The sequence below is a fragment of the Monodelphis domestica genome, chromosome 3 (assembly GCF_027887165.1).
Source record: "Monodelphis domestica isolate mMonDom1 chromosome 3, mMonDom1.pri, whole genome shotgun sequence".
In the NCBI taxonomy this organism is placed as follows: domain Eukaryota; kingdom Metazoa; phylum Chordata; class Mammalia; order Didelphimorphia; family Didelphidae; genus Monodelphis; species Monodelphis domestica.
The window spans coordinates 41,501,836-41,518,460 of NC_077229.1; the positions used below are offsets into that span (position 1 = coordinate 41,501,836).

Sequence of the window (16,625 nt, forward strand, 5' to 3'; positions counted from 1 at the left end):
ACCATTATTAAAAAAGAAAAATGTGATTTTATAACTAAAAAAAGATAAAATAAAAACAATAAGTTATTTTACTCAACTACATGCCAAAAATCTAACAATCTAAATTTAAAAAATTAATATTTGCAAGAATATAAATTGCTCCGATTAACTCAGCAGGAAATAGAATCCTTAAATAATTCTAACTTAGAAGAAGAAGTTGAATAAGCCATAAATGAACTTCCTAAGAAAAGAACCTTAGGACCACATGGATTTACAAGCAAATCCTATCAAACATTCAAAGAATAATGAGTTCCAATCTTACATAAACTATTTGAAAAAATAATTGAAGTAGTGCTATCAAATTTTTCCTGTGACATGAATATGATCTTGATAATTACACCAAGGAAAGCCAAAACAAAGAAAAAACTATAATTTCCTAAATGAGTATTGATGGAAAATTTTAAAGAAAATATTATCAAGGAGACTATGGTAATATATCCCTAATAACTACATTATGATTGGGCTGGATTTTTACCAGAAATGCAGATGTAGTCTAATATCAGGAAAACTACAAGCATAAATGATCATATTAATAACAAAACAACAAAAATCATGATTATTTCAATAAAAGCAGAATTTTTTTTCACAAAATATAACACCATTTCCATGGAAAATACTAGAAAGCATTGGAATAAATGGTATTTTCCTTAACATGACAAGTAGTTATCTATCTAAAACCAAGAACAAATACCATCTGCATTCGGGATAAACTAGAAGCATTTTCTTTTTTTTTTTTTTAAAGAAAATAGTTTGGAGATTTTATTTTTTAATAGTTTTAATTACAGCATTTTTTTTTGTCATGGCTCATGTGTCCAAGATCTTACCTGCTGGTACCAGTGTTTCACTAGAAGAATGAGACTCTTTAGCTTAGAAGGACAACTGTTGACAAAATCTCTCTGGAGCTCAGTAAAACACTGTGAGTATGTGCCTGCTGGAGAACCATTGCTTATGAGGTCTACATAGACCTGGGGTCTAGGTTTGGAGCCAGCGTTGAGAGGCCCTGTGGAGAAACAACATACGTATTGCCTCTTTGCCACAAATTAAACAGGCTTTCTCTTTCAGGGTTGGGGATGCCAAAGAGAAGCCAGTTTTCCCACTCTGAACCAAAAGACTGTCTTATTCTCATGCCATCTCTCCCCCAAATCAGAGGTCCAATATGAAAGTTATGAGACTTCTCTTTGAAGTTAGACATAGGTTAGACCTTAGAGACCTTAGAGAGACCATAGAAGAGACCTTAGAGATTATCCAGTTGGATTCCTTCCTTTCACAGATCAGGAACCAGGAACCAAAAAAGACTTGCTCAAAGTTGTTTTTAGTATGTCTGAATCCAAGTCTCTTGACTCCAAATGTAGGGTTTGTTCCATGGCACCATCTTGTCATTTGCTTAAGGTTTGCATCACCAACAGCCAAATAGGTTCTGAGGCTCTAATCTGTAGTCTAAGGTCTTAAAGTCTTAATGATTCCCAAACCTCATTCATTATAGACTAGTAAAAGACCTGGAATTTTTATCAAACATGTGGATGACTTCAAAAAGGAAGGGAGAGCTACCAGCCAAGATGGCAGGCTCAGGATCCCCAAGGATATTAACAGGTTCTGAGCATTAGGCTGAACTTATTTTATTTTATTTTGAATGTTTTTTTAAACAAGTTTCACATGATAGAGTTCTAGTTTTATGTCTGATCCTCTTTTATTAAGAGAGTACCCATTTTATTTTTATTCATTGTAGCACTCACTTAGTACTTTAAGGTTTACAAAGCACTTTACACAAGTTAACTCAATGATCCTCATGACAACCCTGAAAGGAGGTGCTATTATTATCATCTCCCTTTTACAGAGGATGGAACTGAGGCACAGTTTAAGTGACTTGTCCAGGGATACTCAACTAGTAAGGGTCTGAGATGGGATTTATACTCAGTGACTTCCTTTTATCTATTATCCTGTTATCTATTCACTGTACCACCTAGCTACCTCACTTGGTATTTGATAAATTCAGAACAAAAATTAAAAAAAAATACATCCTTTAAAGGATGAAATCCAGTGGAGATAAATGTAAAGTCTCATATAAAGGTATAAGAAATCAACTCATAAGTACAAGATGGGGAGAGAGCTGGTTACCTGGAAATTCTGAAAAAGGCCTGAATCACAAGCTCAATAAGAATCAGGAATGGAATGTGCGATTTGGGGCCTGAAAGTGGGACATGACCTCCAGGAATGGGGAGCTGCAAAGAGGCCAGTCTGGGCTTTTTCAGAGTGAAACCCATCCAACAGTGCAACAGGCTGACCTAAATGTTGGAGGAAGCCCCCTCTTTGGGGAGCTTTGAGCCAAGGCTGGATGGCCACTTATTAGCTGTGTGAGAGCTGGGATTCTTAAGAGTCCAGCAAGGTCTTCTTATGGCCCTCAAGTGTTGTGGTTCTATGAATTGTCTCAGTTCTCTGCTCAGCTCTCCCCAGATTCCCCCCTTTGGCTTGACTTGACTCAAGGGCAGATACTGGGAGTCATGGTGGTGGGAGACATAGAGCCCAGAGAGGAAAAATGGCGAGAGTTGACTGTTATGAGGTGATGTCCAGATTTTACAAAGGAAAAGCACTGGGTACTAAAAGTTCTGTGAGCAGAGAAACATGGAGTTCAGATCTGTAGTTGGAAACACCAGTTTTGGGGGGAAAATGCAGGGCCACAATTTGGAAACATGAGTCCTTAGTTTCTCAGATCTCTAACAAGTCAATTTACTCCTTTGAGAGGGGTTGTGAGAATCAGATGATACAAAAGCATCACAATAATATACACGAAAATGCTTTCACCAGTTAATTCTAGAAATGTACAATTCAGTGATAATAAAGCCATTTCCTCTCTAAAGGAATTGCTAAGAATAAGGCCCTTCCCAGCTCTGCCATTCCCTCTTCCAAGGCCATGCCCAGCTCTTAGACACCTTTCATTCTGAAGCCTCTCTCATCCCTTCTATTCTTTGCTCAAATAAGAGAATATTTTTGTGTTTTGAAAACCTTCAAGTGTATAAATATTCACTATAATTATTATTATTCTGTAGTAATGCTTAGTGTTAACCATGCAAGACTTGAAGTGATTTATGAGCTTGACCGATAAAATATGGCAGACTCTGAACACTCCAGTGGAAGAAATCCAAGTCCCTGTGGCATTTATAGAGAATTATAGAGTTATAACAGATTCTTTTCTGGGAAAGGATGTCCCCTCATGCTGCCCAGGCACTCACCCAAGGCATCAAAGGCAGGCCGAAGGGAAACGTCCACCTGGCCAGGAGGAGTAGCTGACATCAGCTGGAATCTCAAGGCTCCATGGTCTTCTTGGGGACAGAAGTGGAGCCTCAAGGCCTGTGGTTGGTTCTTCCAACAGGCTTCCAGCTGGGCCCGGATTTCAGCAAAGTTCTCTGGTGGCCAGGCCCATTGGTCAGCATAGGTCTTGAAGCAGCTGAGGAACACGACGAGGTCAGCATCGCAGACTCCTCTCAGGGCTGTGCCCCGGCCATAGGAGCCACCCTGAGGGGGAGACAAGAGCAGCCTAAAGTCCTGAGGTAGACCACTACTTAGAAATCACTAAAATCCAATTGGGGAAATGGAAAAGAATCCATTATACAACCAGCCATTTGGCTTCTTGGCTCCAAACTGCTGGATCATTTTCTCTATAGAGATGGTACTTTGTAAACAGTTACTATTTTCAAGTTTCTTTGGGTTCAGAGTCATCTGGTCTATTCCCCTCCCTTCATTTTCAGTCCCATTTGGGTCACCATCTGGTCCAGTACCAGACTCAGTGCCATCCCCAAAATGTGACAGTTTGGAATGGTCTCTGGAGCAGGGAAGCAATTAAAGAGTGTTCAAATCCCACTCCTGACACCTTCTGGCCCTTCCAACCTGGGCAAGGCACTTAATTTCTCAGTGTTCTAGGTAAGTCCTTCTAGCAATGAAAAGAGGAAGTTTCCTCCTCTACGGGCTCCCAATACCAAGGAAATCAGAAGTCTAATTAGTTCAAGAAAGAGAATGGATCATCAGAGTTGGGAAAGCACTGAAGGCCTTTCCTGAACCCTTCATGGATTTGAGAGGAACATCTCACTGGTTATCAGTGATTCAGTGTCAGAAAGCTGCTGCCTGCTGGGCTGAATAGAACCAGAACCTCATATAAGATTAGAGAGCAAATTATGTAACCATGGGAAAAAAATTCTAAATTAATTGATTAATTAAAAAAAAAAGAATGGAGAGCTGACATGAAGCTTGTGATTGACAGCTTTGCAAAACACTTTATACACGTTACCTCATTTCAGCCTTCTGACAATCCCATTACTTCTGGGTTCAAATACAAAGCTTTGGCTTTTAAAGAAAGAGGGAATAAAATATTCATTTATTAAGTACCTTCTACTGTGCTAAGTACTTTACAAATATTGCCATATTTGATCCTCACAATAACCCTGGAATGCAGGTATTATCATGGTCTTTATTTTACAAAGGAGGAAATTGAGGCAGGCAGGTTAAGCAACTTGCCCCTCTGAGGCGGGATTTAAACACAGGTCTTCCCAACTCCAGGGTCAGCATTCTATCTGCTGTTACCTTTTGTTGTTCACGCATTTTAGTCACATCTGACTCTGTGACCCCTCTTTGGAGTTTTCTTGGGAGAGATCCTAGAGTGGATTGCCTCTTATTTCTCTGGCTTATTTTATAGATGAGGAAACTGAGACAAGCAGGGTTGGATGCCTTGCCCAAGGTTGCATAGTGGGTAAGCATCCAAGGCTGGATTTGAACTCAAGAAGATGCGTCTTTCTGACTCCAGGCCCAGTGTCTAGGCATCCTACCACCTACTTTTCCCATTATATCATGTTGTCTTTTGCTACATATATAGTTGGCTTGAAGTAAACTGGACAGGCATTTCTGTCTTCTCCATCCACATCTTTCCCTTGAAACTCAACTTGGATGGGCCTCCTAAGCAGATTTCATCTCCATGCCAACATTTGGTTAGAAAGAGAGGGGCTCCCAGAAGGATCAGTTCTGGTCCCTGAACCCCAGGAGGAACAGCCCTTTCTGAGCCGCATCCCACTTGAAGGGCATTTGTGACTAAAGAGCCTACTCCCTTCCCCATGGCCCCTTCTCACCTTGCTGACCCTCAGTACCCGTATGGCTGGAGAAGATGATCGGAAGCACTTTTCCCGGAGGCACTTGAAGATAATTTCTGTGACTTTGCCCATCTGCTCCTGGAAACCCATGTCTGGTCGGAGAACGTCCTGAATGAACTTATCGAGATCCTTGGCTGGAGTCTGGTAGAGATCCATGTCTGTCTGGTGCCGATCCATATCTTTGCTGGCTTTCTCCTCGCCAGGCTTCCCCTTGGGGGACTTTCTGTTTGAGGAGTCTGGGCATTTAGGGATGGAGTTCACAAAGCTGCCATTGTTCTTTGCTTTTCCCCTTTCCATCTTCACAGGCTCTTCTACTTTATCTTCTGGTCCTGGATCCAGGAGACTCTGAAATAGAGTTGTCTTTCTCAGATTTTTGCTTCTATAAACCCTTCACCTACATCTCTGCTTCCCTCCCCATATTATCTCCAATCTATCCTCTACAGGTTGCTAGAACACTCTTTCTAAGCCTCAAATAATCACATCTTTCCCCATTTACTCTCTGATGCCTAGAAGTAAGGTCTGAGTTCCTTTGCCTGGCATTCAAAGCCTTTATACAATCTGACTCAATTTATGCTTGCAGACTCATCCATTCTGTTCTCTCAAACCAAAGTGGAGTATTCCCCACTCTTTTCTCCTATATGCTTTCAGTTACACGATCCTTTGGATGCCCTTATTCTTATTTCCACTGATTAAAATCCAGTTTTCAAGAGAATACCTTGGATTGAACCAGACCTTAGAGTTCATTTTATCCTCACACAGTCTAGGGATGGACAAACTTGGGCTTTGCAAAGTCACGGTGTAACTCTAGGCAAGTCCCTTATCTAGAAAATGAGGAGTTTAGACTGAAAGATTCCCAGTAAGTACTGTTTCTGTTACTATTTTACTGTAATTCTCTAAACATGAGTGGGGATGACTTAGGTTAGTCCCCCTGGGCTGAATCCTTCTGCCTGGCCCCCACGTTCCAGGTTGGATCAGCAGAGACCAAGATCAAAGTCCTGAAATTCCCAGTAGAGAGATCAGATCAGTGTGAGAAAAGGAGGCAAGCACATTGTCTTATTTTTCATTCTATAGATATTCTTAGATAGCCATAGATACAGATACAGATATAGATATAGAAATCTAAATGAATATAGATTTCATTCTATAGATATTCCTAGATAGATATAGATATAGATATGGATATAGAAATCTAAATGAATATAGATTTCATTCTATAGATATTCTAGTTTCCAGATTTGTCTTGGCACAGGGCATCTCTCATGCCAACTGAAATGCACTCTCTTTTTACCTATTGGAATTCCTCATTTCCTTCCCTGTTCAGGTCAAAGCCCACATTCCTATCCCCTACAGTTCCCAGCATCCTCCCTCTCAAAACCACCTTGTATGCCATTTGCATTTACATTTTGATGTACATGCTTATTTTCCCCCAGTTAAATTTCAGCTCTATGAAGGCTGACTGTTTCGTTTTTATCTTTGTATCCTCATTCCCAGAAAAAATAGATCCTTAATTAACACTTACTGAATGAATGAAGATGAGGCAATACTGTGACCAGAGTCAATCTCTCTAACTCATGTTGGCTCTCACATTCTTGAACTTACCAGAACATCCCAGGGCTGCACCCGGGTTCCATCTCCTTGTACAAAACAGAGACAGGACAGGCAGGTCCCAGCTTCTTGGGCCAGGAGGTCCCAGCACTGGCCCTGGCTGTGACCCACATCCCAAGTTGGATCAGCAGGGTCCAGGATCAAAGGTCTAAAATGCCCAGTAGATAGAGAAATCAAATCAGTATGAGAAAGAAATCTTCTCCAATACAGATCCCTGGGCAGGATTCAAAGAGGGCGGAGGTTCAGAGCAGTAGGGAGGATCTTAGATTTAAAGGTGGACAAGGAATCCCATCCCCTCACTTCACACAGGAGGAAACTGGGTCTGTACCTGGGTTTCTTGAGCTGGCTTCGTAGGAAAGGTCCAATGGCTTCATCCTCAAAGCTGTAGTTGACCTCCCAGTAGACACAGAGCTTCTGGTAATTCTGAAGTAGCCCCAACACAGTTTGGAAACCTTCTGCAATATTGAATTTCTCTTTACCACATCCCCTTTCCCAGGCATAGATGGTTAGGAGCTCCAGGGCATAGACTGGGGGAAGAGATGCCTTTTTTGACTGAAGCTTCCCTTGATGAGCCTCTGTCACCTGAATGACCAAAATCAAGAGGGGATTGTGTGGGGCTTTGCCGCTACTAGTATCCCCTCCTTCAGGAAGGCTTCCTTGATGATTTGAGCCCACAGAACTTTATTCTTCTGAAAGCCTACACATTATGCTGCTCCCAATTGCCCACTTGGTCCTAAGTCCGTAGTGCCTAGATGGTCAATTCTCTTTTCAAACATCTTAAGTCTTGCCCTGCTAAGTAGATGATGGCAGGGACTCTATTATAATAAATGTAATAATGACCCTAGGTTAAGTGAAGGACAGGGTCATTGTAGGGAAAGGGCCACTTGGGTAAGGACAGGGACAGGATAAGCATTTGGGAGTTAGGCTAGTACAGTAGTTCTCAGTGCCTGCCACCACAGAAAGAGAAAGTCATCATCAGCCTCTCCCCTGTAGTAAGCAAAGAAAGACTGCAAAATGATTCTGCAAAATGAACTGTATTTGATTGACAGGGACATGTGACAGAGAATCACATGGGAGACTGGGTCAAGATTCTAAAGTCCCAACTGAAAAAAACAGATTTCTAGGGAAAGTTTGGAGGTAGCTGTGATTTCCATCTTTCTACAAGCTTTCTGGCCCTTTTTGGAGATACCAGCTTGAGAGGAGAAAACCTGCTTGGACTGGCTGCAGGCAGCTAGATAGAAGACCAAAGAAGAACCATCCCTTCTCTGCTGGACCTACTTTGGACTTTACTTCTGGGATCTTGGCTCATTTACTGTACTCTGTTTTGTGAGGTCCTGCTTGGGGGGAACTTAACTTATTTAGCCTAGATGAGTTAGCCATTAGGATATTAAGGGAATTTAGGTTTAGGGATAAGATTAAGAACTTTTCCTTTTCCTTTGTTACCCTCCTTCCTCTCCCATTCCCATTAGTTTGGCGAGCCAGCTAGAAGTTGAACCTACAATCTTCCCATATAACAACCCCAAGGAAGTAGAAGTTGGAAGACTCGTTGGAAGTTGGAAGACATCTCCTTAGAGACCTGCAGAGTGGCCAAGGTGTCCTCGCAAGGGTGGCAGGGACAGAACAAGAAGGGACAATAGGTGATGGGAGGCAGGACGGGGATGTGGGGAGTCTCACACACCAGCAGGTACCAGTGCTTCACCAGGAGGATGAGGTGCTTCAGCTTGCAGGGACGAATGTTGACAAAGTCCCTCCTTAGCTCTGTGAAGCAGGTGGCATAGGCGCCAGCTGGGGAACAGCTGCTTATGAGGTCTGCATAGATCTGGGAGCTGGGCTTGGAGTCAGATCTGAGCTGTCCTACGAGGAAATAAATGGCATTGATATTGGTTCATCCCATGGCCTGCCCAGTGCTGGAGATACAACAGAGTGGGCATGGCTCCTGTCATAGGAAGCTCAGTTCCTATGACAAGGATGGCCTGTGGGAAGCACTTACTAGGATATTCTATCTAGGAAGATATCTAGGAACCTTCCAGGATCCCCTCTTACAGATGAGGCTCTGTTTTAGGGATCTGCCCAAAGACACAAAAGGGTAGTAGTATGCCACCGCTGGTGTAAGGGAATTCTCCTTCCCACCTTAGCTAATGGAATCAGAGAAGTCCCCAGGTATGATCAGAAGAAGTTCTTTCATCAGCTCAAGAGGATTCTAGGACCTTGAGCACCAGATGGATGAAAATAAGAGAGCCAGAGACAGACTCAGAAAAGAGCTGGGAGTCCAGTTGAGTGGCCCAGCCAGTAGGGACGATACAGCAAGCAAAGCTTTGTGAGGCCCCACCAAAGAGGGGAAGGTCTTCAGGCACTGCAGGGCCAATAGGGAACTGCCTTTCCCCATGTGTTTCTAGAGGGTGTGCTTCATGACCCTTCCCCTCTTAAGTTTGAGCCCACTCTTCCCAAGGACCCTGTGTGCATTTGCTGGATAGTTCCACCTCTGGCATTGGAGGTAGCAGGGAGAATGTTTTATACTAACTCTTCTTACTATCCCACATTTAGTGAAAGTTTAATTTCTTGTAGCTAGTCACAGAGCTATCTCTAGGACTCAAGAATAACAGACATCTTCTGGGGGCCCAACCTTTGAGTGCAAAGTAGGGGAAGTGTTACACTGGGATGAGAATCCACTGTTCTCCTGGAAACCTGTCCAGTGCTTTTTCCAACGCTTCACACAGTGGAGTGGGGAAAGGAGCCCTTTATCTCAGGGACTTCATTAGGTAGCTAGGTGGTCCAATTGTTAGAGAGTGGGCTATGGGGTCAGGAAAGATTCAAGTTCAAATCCTGACTCGATGACTTGTATATGTGTGACCTATAGCAAATCACTTCACCTCAGTACCCCAGGTTCCTCAAGTACAAAATGGAGCCCATCTCCCAGGGTTGTTAGAAGGATCGAATGAGTTAACGTGTAGAGCACCTTGCAAAGTCTAATGTACTACATAAGTTTTAGCTATTGTTATTCTTTATACATGGTGCCAATTAATGAAGGCCCAGGCCATGGGAGAGGAAGCAGAAAGTATCCAGGTGTCTTCTCTAAAGAAGCTCAGAGTGCATCTTGCCACCCTTAATTCAGAGCTAGGTTCCCTCTCACCTAAGGCATCAAAGGCAGGCCGAAGGGAAACGTCCACCTGGCCAGGAGGAGTAGCTGACATCAGCTGGAATCTCAAGGCTCCACGGTCTTCTTGGGGACAGAAGTGGAGCCTCAAGGCCTGTGGTTGGTTCTTCCAACAGGCTTCCAGCTGGGCCCGGATTTCAGCAAAGTTCTCTGGTGGCCAGGCCCATTGGTCAGCATAGGTCTTGAAGCAGCTGAGGAACACGACGAGATCAGCATCGCAGACTCCTCTCAGGGCTGTGCCCTGGCCATAGGAGCCACCCTGAGGGGGAGACAAGAGCAGCTCTGGCATGAAAGGATCTTGGATCTATGTAGCCCTGAAATGAATTCTCAGCAGGCAGTGCGGTGGAATGGGTCAAGTCCTGTATTTGGAGATATTGGACCAAATCTCCTTTGGCTCTGCTATTTCTTGTCTCTGTGACTTTGGGCAGTCCTCTGCCCTAGTCTGATCTCAGTTTCCTTTTCTTTTAAAATGAAGCACTTGGACCAGATGACCTCTCAGGTCCCTTTCTATTATGAATCTCTGATTTCATGATCTCGTCCAACTCCTCTTTTCAGAAAGATGAGGAAACTGAAGGCTGGAGAGAAGCAGCAACTCCTGCATTCCTTACACAAGTAGGAAGATTCAGAACTGGGGACCAGGGCAGCTACCTGGCCCAGTGGATAGGGTACCAACTTGGAGTCAGGTAGATTCATCTTCCTGAGCTCAAATCTGCCCTCACACACTGACCAGCTCTGGGTCCTGTGCAAGACAACTAACCCTTTTGCCTAAAAAAAAAAAAAAAAAGAACTGGGCACCATGTTGTCATGGGTATCCCGGGTGCCATATTTTAACGGTATACTGCTTGGCTCTTACAGCTATGTAGTAATAGGTTGTTTGCCATGTTTGCCAGCCCTTTGGAGACAGACAGGCACTATCACCCCTCTATTATGTATGGGTGGGGAAACTAAGTTCCAGATTGGGCAATGATTCTCTGGGTAGCAAACCTTGTTGGAAGTCCCTCTGGACTGTCCCGGATCATTTTCTGCTGAGATGACTTTGTTTACTTTTGCAGTATTATTGGATTTTGCCATTTCCTTAAGCAGAATGTGAGCTTGCTTTTGCCTCTGTGCCCTCAGTGCCTACCACAGTGCCTGGCACAGAGCAGGAATGCTTGTGTGTGGATGGGCTGTGCCCATGAGTCTGAGAATCCTAGTCTCCCAAGGAGCCCTGTCACCCTGGCTTCCCCACCTGTTCTCATCCCTGGAAGGTCTCCCAGGCTTTACTCACCTTAATCACTTTCAGCACTCGGACCCTGGCAGTGGAGTTCTGGAAACACTTCTCCCGAAGCACTCTGCAAATGGTGTTCACTGCTTGGCTCACCTGGTCCAGAAAGGCTTTGTGTGGCTTGAGCTGATCCTGGACAAACTTGTCCAGGGCCCTGGGAGGCGTCTGGTACAGAGCCATGACTCTGGGGACAACAGGCGGGATTCTGAGGGAGAAGGGAGCAGCCCTGGCTGTAGCCTTCAGAGGAAAGGCTGGTCCTCTCCTTTGGCTCTGTGCCCCACAGTCGGGTGACAAAGGTGAGCCCCAGTCCCATTGGCTCTAGCGAAGCAAGGTTTCCCAGCCCTCCCAGCTAGTTTCGTTTCCTCTGAAGGGCAGGCTCTGTTGGGGAAAGAAATGAGAGGCTGGAGCCCAGAGGGAGAGGCGGGATGGAGGGAAGGAGGACAAGTCAGAGGAAGGGAGAACCATGTCCCCTAGGAGACGGCCTCCGGGGGAGGGCACTGGAGCCAGGCTTCTGCCCTTTGTAGCTACTGAAAACAACCTCTGGACCCCTGGCAGCCTGGCTCTGCGAACGTGGGGCGTGGAGGAAATTGTGGCTTCCTCCCCTTTGCATTCATTCTTCCTGTTCCTCTCCCTTTCTTTGGATTTCTCCTTTCTGTCCCGATCCCTCAGGAACTCCCCTCTGCCTTGCTCTTCTTTCCCTCCGGGGGAAACCGGAACCTTCTCCTCCCTCCAGCTCTCCTGTACCTCCCGAGGTCCTGGCCCAAAGCTTGGAGATGTCCCAGCTGGAAGGATCCACTCTTTCCCCAGCAGCCAGCCCCACCACTGAGTCCTCAGAGAAGCAGTTAAACCGAACCAGCTGGCAGGATGACTGAATCGTAACAGGTTCAAGTGGAGGAGGAAGGGAACTGCATGCCCCATTCTCTGGAACCAGGACTGATCAGTGGGATCAGCCAGATTTGGCTGCTTTCCAGAATTGTTCTCATTTATGTTCTGATCATTCTCTATGTTGTGATCTTGGTTCTGCATCTTTCACTCTGACTAATCTAGCACAGTGAAAAGAGCTTGAGATCTTGAAGCCCTGATAGAGCCCAGGTTCAAATGCTGCCTCAAAAATCAGTTAATCTCCAACTGCCTCAATTTTCTCATCTGTAAAATGGGGATAACAATAGCCCCTACCTCCCAGGGTTCTTAGGAACATGAAATGAGAGAATATATATATATGTGTGTGTGTGTGTGTGCAGTGCTTTGTTTTCATCCAAAATGTTTGAAAGTCCTTTCTTTCATTGAATATCCATTTTTTCTCCTGCAGAACTATGCTCAGTTTTGCTGGGTAAATGATTCTTGGGTGGTCCTAACATTTTCTTGGATGCTTCGAATGCAGCTATAATGACTTTGTTGTCTTTCGAGTTTGTAGCCCTGACAACAAAATCACTTTCTATGTTGATTTTCTTTTTGTTGTTGTTGTCTGTTTGCTTCCCCCCCTTTTTTTCTTTACTCTTAACTGAAAAAAAAATTATTAAAATTGGGCTCTGTTCCTGTACTAAAAGAAGTGCTGTTCTAAGTATCAGGTTCTTGGTGCAGCTACTTCAGAGCTAGCTCTGGGAATTTATACGTTTTCAGTTCTTCCATGGTGGTACGATGTAAGGAGAAGAGTGTGCTTTGCTTTATGAACAACCACAAACACTCTTTTCCACTCTGGAACTCTGACCAGGATCCCACCTTCCCCTGCAGCTGCAAGCTCTGGTGTGTGCCAGTGCTCCTCCTTTCCCTGAGACAGCAACCCAGGACTACAACCTTCATCTGCATATGGGCAATGTGACAAGAGTCTTTTACCCAGAGCTAGCAAAGAGAGCCCTGTAATCTCCCTCTGAGCAGCTGTTTGACAACCCCCCCCCATATCTGTGGCTAAGAGCTCCAGATGGTTTTTTTTTTTAACCCTGACCTTCCGTCTTGGAGTCAATACTGTGTATTGGCTCCAAGGCAGAGTGGTAAGGGCTAGGCAATGGGGGTCAAGTGACTAGCCCAGGGTCACACAGCTGGAAGTGGCTGAGGCAGAAGGCAAGGGTTTAAAAAAACAAAACAAAACACATATGTATGTGCCATCATGATTATCTTAGAATCAAGCTTTCCAGATTCTGTTTATGGAGAGACATCCTAGGCATTCTATACCCATCCTAGATACCAATTACATGGGAGTTTTTTTCAATATAATTTGTTTCCTTTAAAATCTTTTGTATTTTTATATTTAAAAACACTTCTAAGATTGGGGAACATAGGCTTTGGAAAACTGCTGAAGGGGTTCAGGGCACACAAAAAAGATTAAGAATCCTAGACATAAACGATGATCCTCTGAGGAGGAATAGGGAGTAGACAAGTAGGAAGGACAGGAAAAACTTCCTGTAAGTCAAAGTAGGTAAATTTATCCTTGAAAGAACCCAGAGATTCTGGGGGGGGGGGAAGAGAAGGAGAGGGAGAGGGAGAGGGAGAGGGAGAGGGAGAGGAGAGGGAGAGGGAGAGGGAGAGGGAGAGGGAGAGGGAGAGGGAGAGGGAGTGAGAGGGGGGGGTGAGAAGAAAGTGTATGTCAGCCATCTCTTACCCTCTTTAATATATTTTGTATACATTTACTCTTCTGAAATCCTTTTCTGATGCCCCATTGCTGCATGATGACCCTAGGCTATTGAAGGTCTTGCCTTTAATAAAATTCCAGATGTGACAAATTCCTTTTACACTATATAGGCTCCAAATATGGAATATGGCTATCATTTGCCCAAGGGCCAGTCTACTTGAGTTTGGAAGGGATCATCCACATAAAGTTGACCACTAAGGGATGGAGTCTTTTAATTATAGCAACCAGTGATGGCAAGCCTATAGCACAGGTACCATAAGATGGCATGAAGAATGCTCTCTGTGGGAACTCCCCCCACCCAGTTCATTACTAGAAAAGCAAAGGGAATTGGGCAGAGATGCTCCCTAACTCCTCTCCACCATACTTGAAGATACTTTTTTCACATTCCCCCCCACCCCTCTGCCCAGCAGCCCAATGGAAGTTCATAGGGGGTAAGGTGGGAGGTTCATAGGTGGCAGAGCTGGAAAGGAGTGGCACTCTCAGGGCACTCATCTCCCTTCTCTATACTTCTGAGAATGTTCCTCACTTCACCTGTCCCTCCATCCAGCAGCCCAATGGGAGTGCTTTCTCCCTCTCCTGTGTAAGGTAAGGGGGGAGGCAGAGTACACCAAGAACTAGGGGGGAGGTGCTGGGGGCCATCAGTCCACGATGCCTTGACAGAGTCACGCATGGTAGCTGGGGAGACCAAAGAGTGGTCCTTGGCGAGATGTGACTGCCCAGTCTATCCCCCTTGCATGACTTCTTTCATGAATGCCCCCTTACCTATGAATTGACATGATTATTATTCCCCCTAGTCTCAAAAGAAATAATGCAAGAGCAAAACACATGTACCCTAATTCTCCAAAACATCTCCAAAAGATCAGACCCTCAAATCCAATCCCAAAAGACTATCATGGGTTAACTTTTATTTAGTTGCATAATTCCCAGTGAAACTGCAGCTACAGGCCAAGTTCAAAACTTTCTCATGAAGCCAGCACACAAATCAATCATAGAGGCCCATACAATATGTACAGGTACAGTACAGGTACACTAAGCTTCAATATGCCTCAGTGACTCAATTACATAAATCAGTAACTCAAACTCCCTAGTAAGCCACCTGTGATGAAATCATTTATCTTGTGTTCAACCTTTATTCTGTCTGTAATCACAATACAAAAAATGAATGTTAATCAAGTGATTTGTTAAAAGTTAATGTATCACATTTCCAATTATCTCTCTTTGATTTTGTATAACTGCATGCCAAGAATATGGATATAAAAATAAATCCCAAGCCTGGGAATGTGGAGCAGCTCGGAGATGCAAAGCAGTTCCATGGCCATAATGATTGAACTGTCTTCCATTTGTTATTCATTTTATGTTATTTATTTTGACTGATTGTTCGCCACCAGCTGAGAACCCTGGAGTTGCGAGAGGGGTATGGTACTTGGTTTGAGAGTGGAGTGGGCATGAGATCCAGTACTCCATCTCTAAAAGGTTCACCATCACTGATAGCAATTCATGATGGCAGCTCTGGAGGGGTCACTACAAGCACCTATGAAAGGAATCTTCTTCACACATCCTTGCAAGATTGTTTAAAGCAAGCATATTATATGAAGCATTTATTATGGTTGTTAAAGGCTGCCTACAGCTGCTTCAAATCTAGATCTCAATCTGGTGTAAATGACTGAGGAGACACTAGCAAAGGAGATCAAAGTCAATTTTATTCAGTAAGCATTCAATTGGTACATACAGATCAAGGATACATGCTGCTTATTCTGGGGACTGCCTGATCTCCCCTTGACTCCCTAAACCTCATGGAGATGACATCTGAAAGGGACTGCTAGGGCAGCCCACAAAGGGTGAATTGCCCTCGTGGGCATAACTGTTTATTCTGTTCAGCTTCCAGGTGTCATCACCAATGTAAGCATTGAAACTTATGCTTGAGACAAACAAAGCCCCATAGTCTACTGTTTCAGAGCATTTCCTAAGTCCCACATATCAACAAGCCCTTACAATGTGCCAGGAGGCATTGTGTTAAAGGCTAACACACAAACCCACCAACTCCAAAAAAAAAAAAAAAAACCCAGTTCCTGTTCTCAAGGAGCTCACAGTCTAACAGGGGAGACAACATGCTAAATATTGCACACAAATGAGATCTAGACAGGAAATATTGGATTGAATTTCTAGCTGTACCCCATTCTAGGCATCACAGGATCATATGATCACAAATCTAGATCTAGAAGATTCCCTTTTCCTTTTAGCCCAACCTGTCCTTGCCCAATGATATGTGTTATCCATATAAAGATGTTAATACATGTTTCTGATAAAACTGTTTAAAACTGTTGCATTTATAGTCCCCTAATGGCCTCTAATCTCCTTGGAATCCCAGAACTTTAGAGTTGAGAAGAATTTTACCAGCCATCTTATCTAATTCTTCCTGTTCTCCCTCTGAGGTCACAGAGTCAGGAGATGGAAGGACAAGACTCATTGAACTGTGCAGAAATACGCCTCTTCTTGGGGCAGTTTATTGGTTAAGTGAGGACTGCCTCCTTGGACTGGATTGCCTGTAGGTAAGGTCTTTTCTGATTCATTGAATAATAAAAAACCCTTCCTTCCATCCACAGTCTGCTCCACCTGAAAAGAGAATAGGCAACTGAGGAATCAAGGAAGACACCACTGAACTTTTTCAAATCCCAAAGGTGGTAGGAAATACCAGTCTTATGGTGTTGTATAATGGTCAGAGCCCAGATTAAGTATTCTTGTTCTGCTCAAAGCCCCTCAAAACTCAGGACCCCCCCCCCGCCCCCAGATTCCAGGTTCAGCTGA

General features: G+C 44.1%; 1 protein-coding gene across 1 annotated transcript in view; it reads right to left on the reverse strand.

Moving 5' to 3' along the window:
- Positions 1 to 12,052, reverse strand: part of OAS3 (2'-5'-oligoadenylate synthetase 3) — a 29,672-nt gene extending 17,620 nt beyond the window's left edge. The window contains exons 1-9 of the mRNA XM_056821707.1: positions 11,939 to 12,052; positions 11,198 to 11,376; positions 9,907 to 10,189; positions 8,455 to 8,630; positions 7,105 to 7,358; positions 6,771 to 6,924; positions 5,151 to 5,516; positions 3,267 to 3,549; positions 864 to 1,039 (exon numbers count right to left, since the gene is read on the reverse strand). Of these exons, the coding sequence (XP_056677685.1) occupies positions 864 to 1,039; positions 3,267 to 3,549; positions 5,151 to 5,516; positions 6,771 to 6,924; positions 7,105 to 7,358; positions 8,455 to 8,630; positions 9,907 to 10,189; positions 11,198 to 11,374 (1,869 nt within the window). The 5' untranslated portion in view covers positions 11,375 to 11,376; positions 11,939 to 12,052. The remainder of the gene's footprint in view (positions 1 to 863; positions 1,040 to 3,266; positions 3,550 to 5,150; positions 5,517 to 6,770; positions 6,925 to 7,104; positions 7,359 to 8,454; positions 8,631 to 9,906; positions 10,190 to 11,197; positions 11,377 to 11,938) is intronic.
- Between the last annotated feature and the right edge of the window lie 4,573 nt (positions 12,053 to 16,625).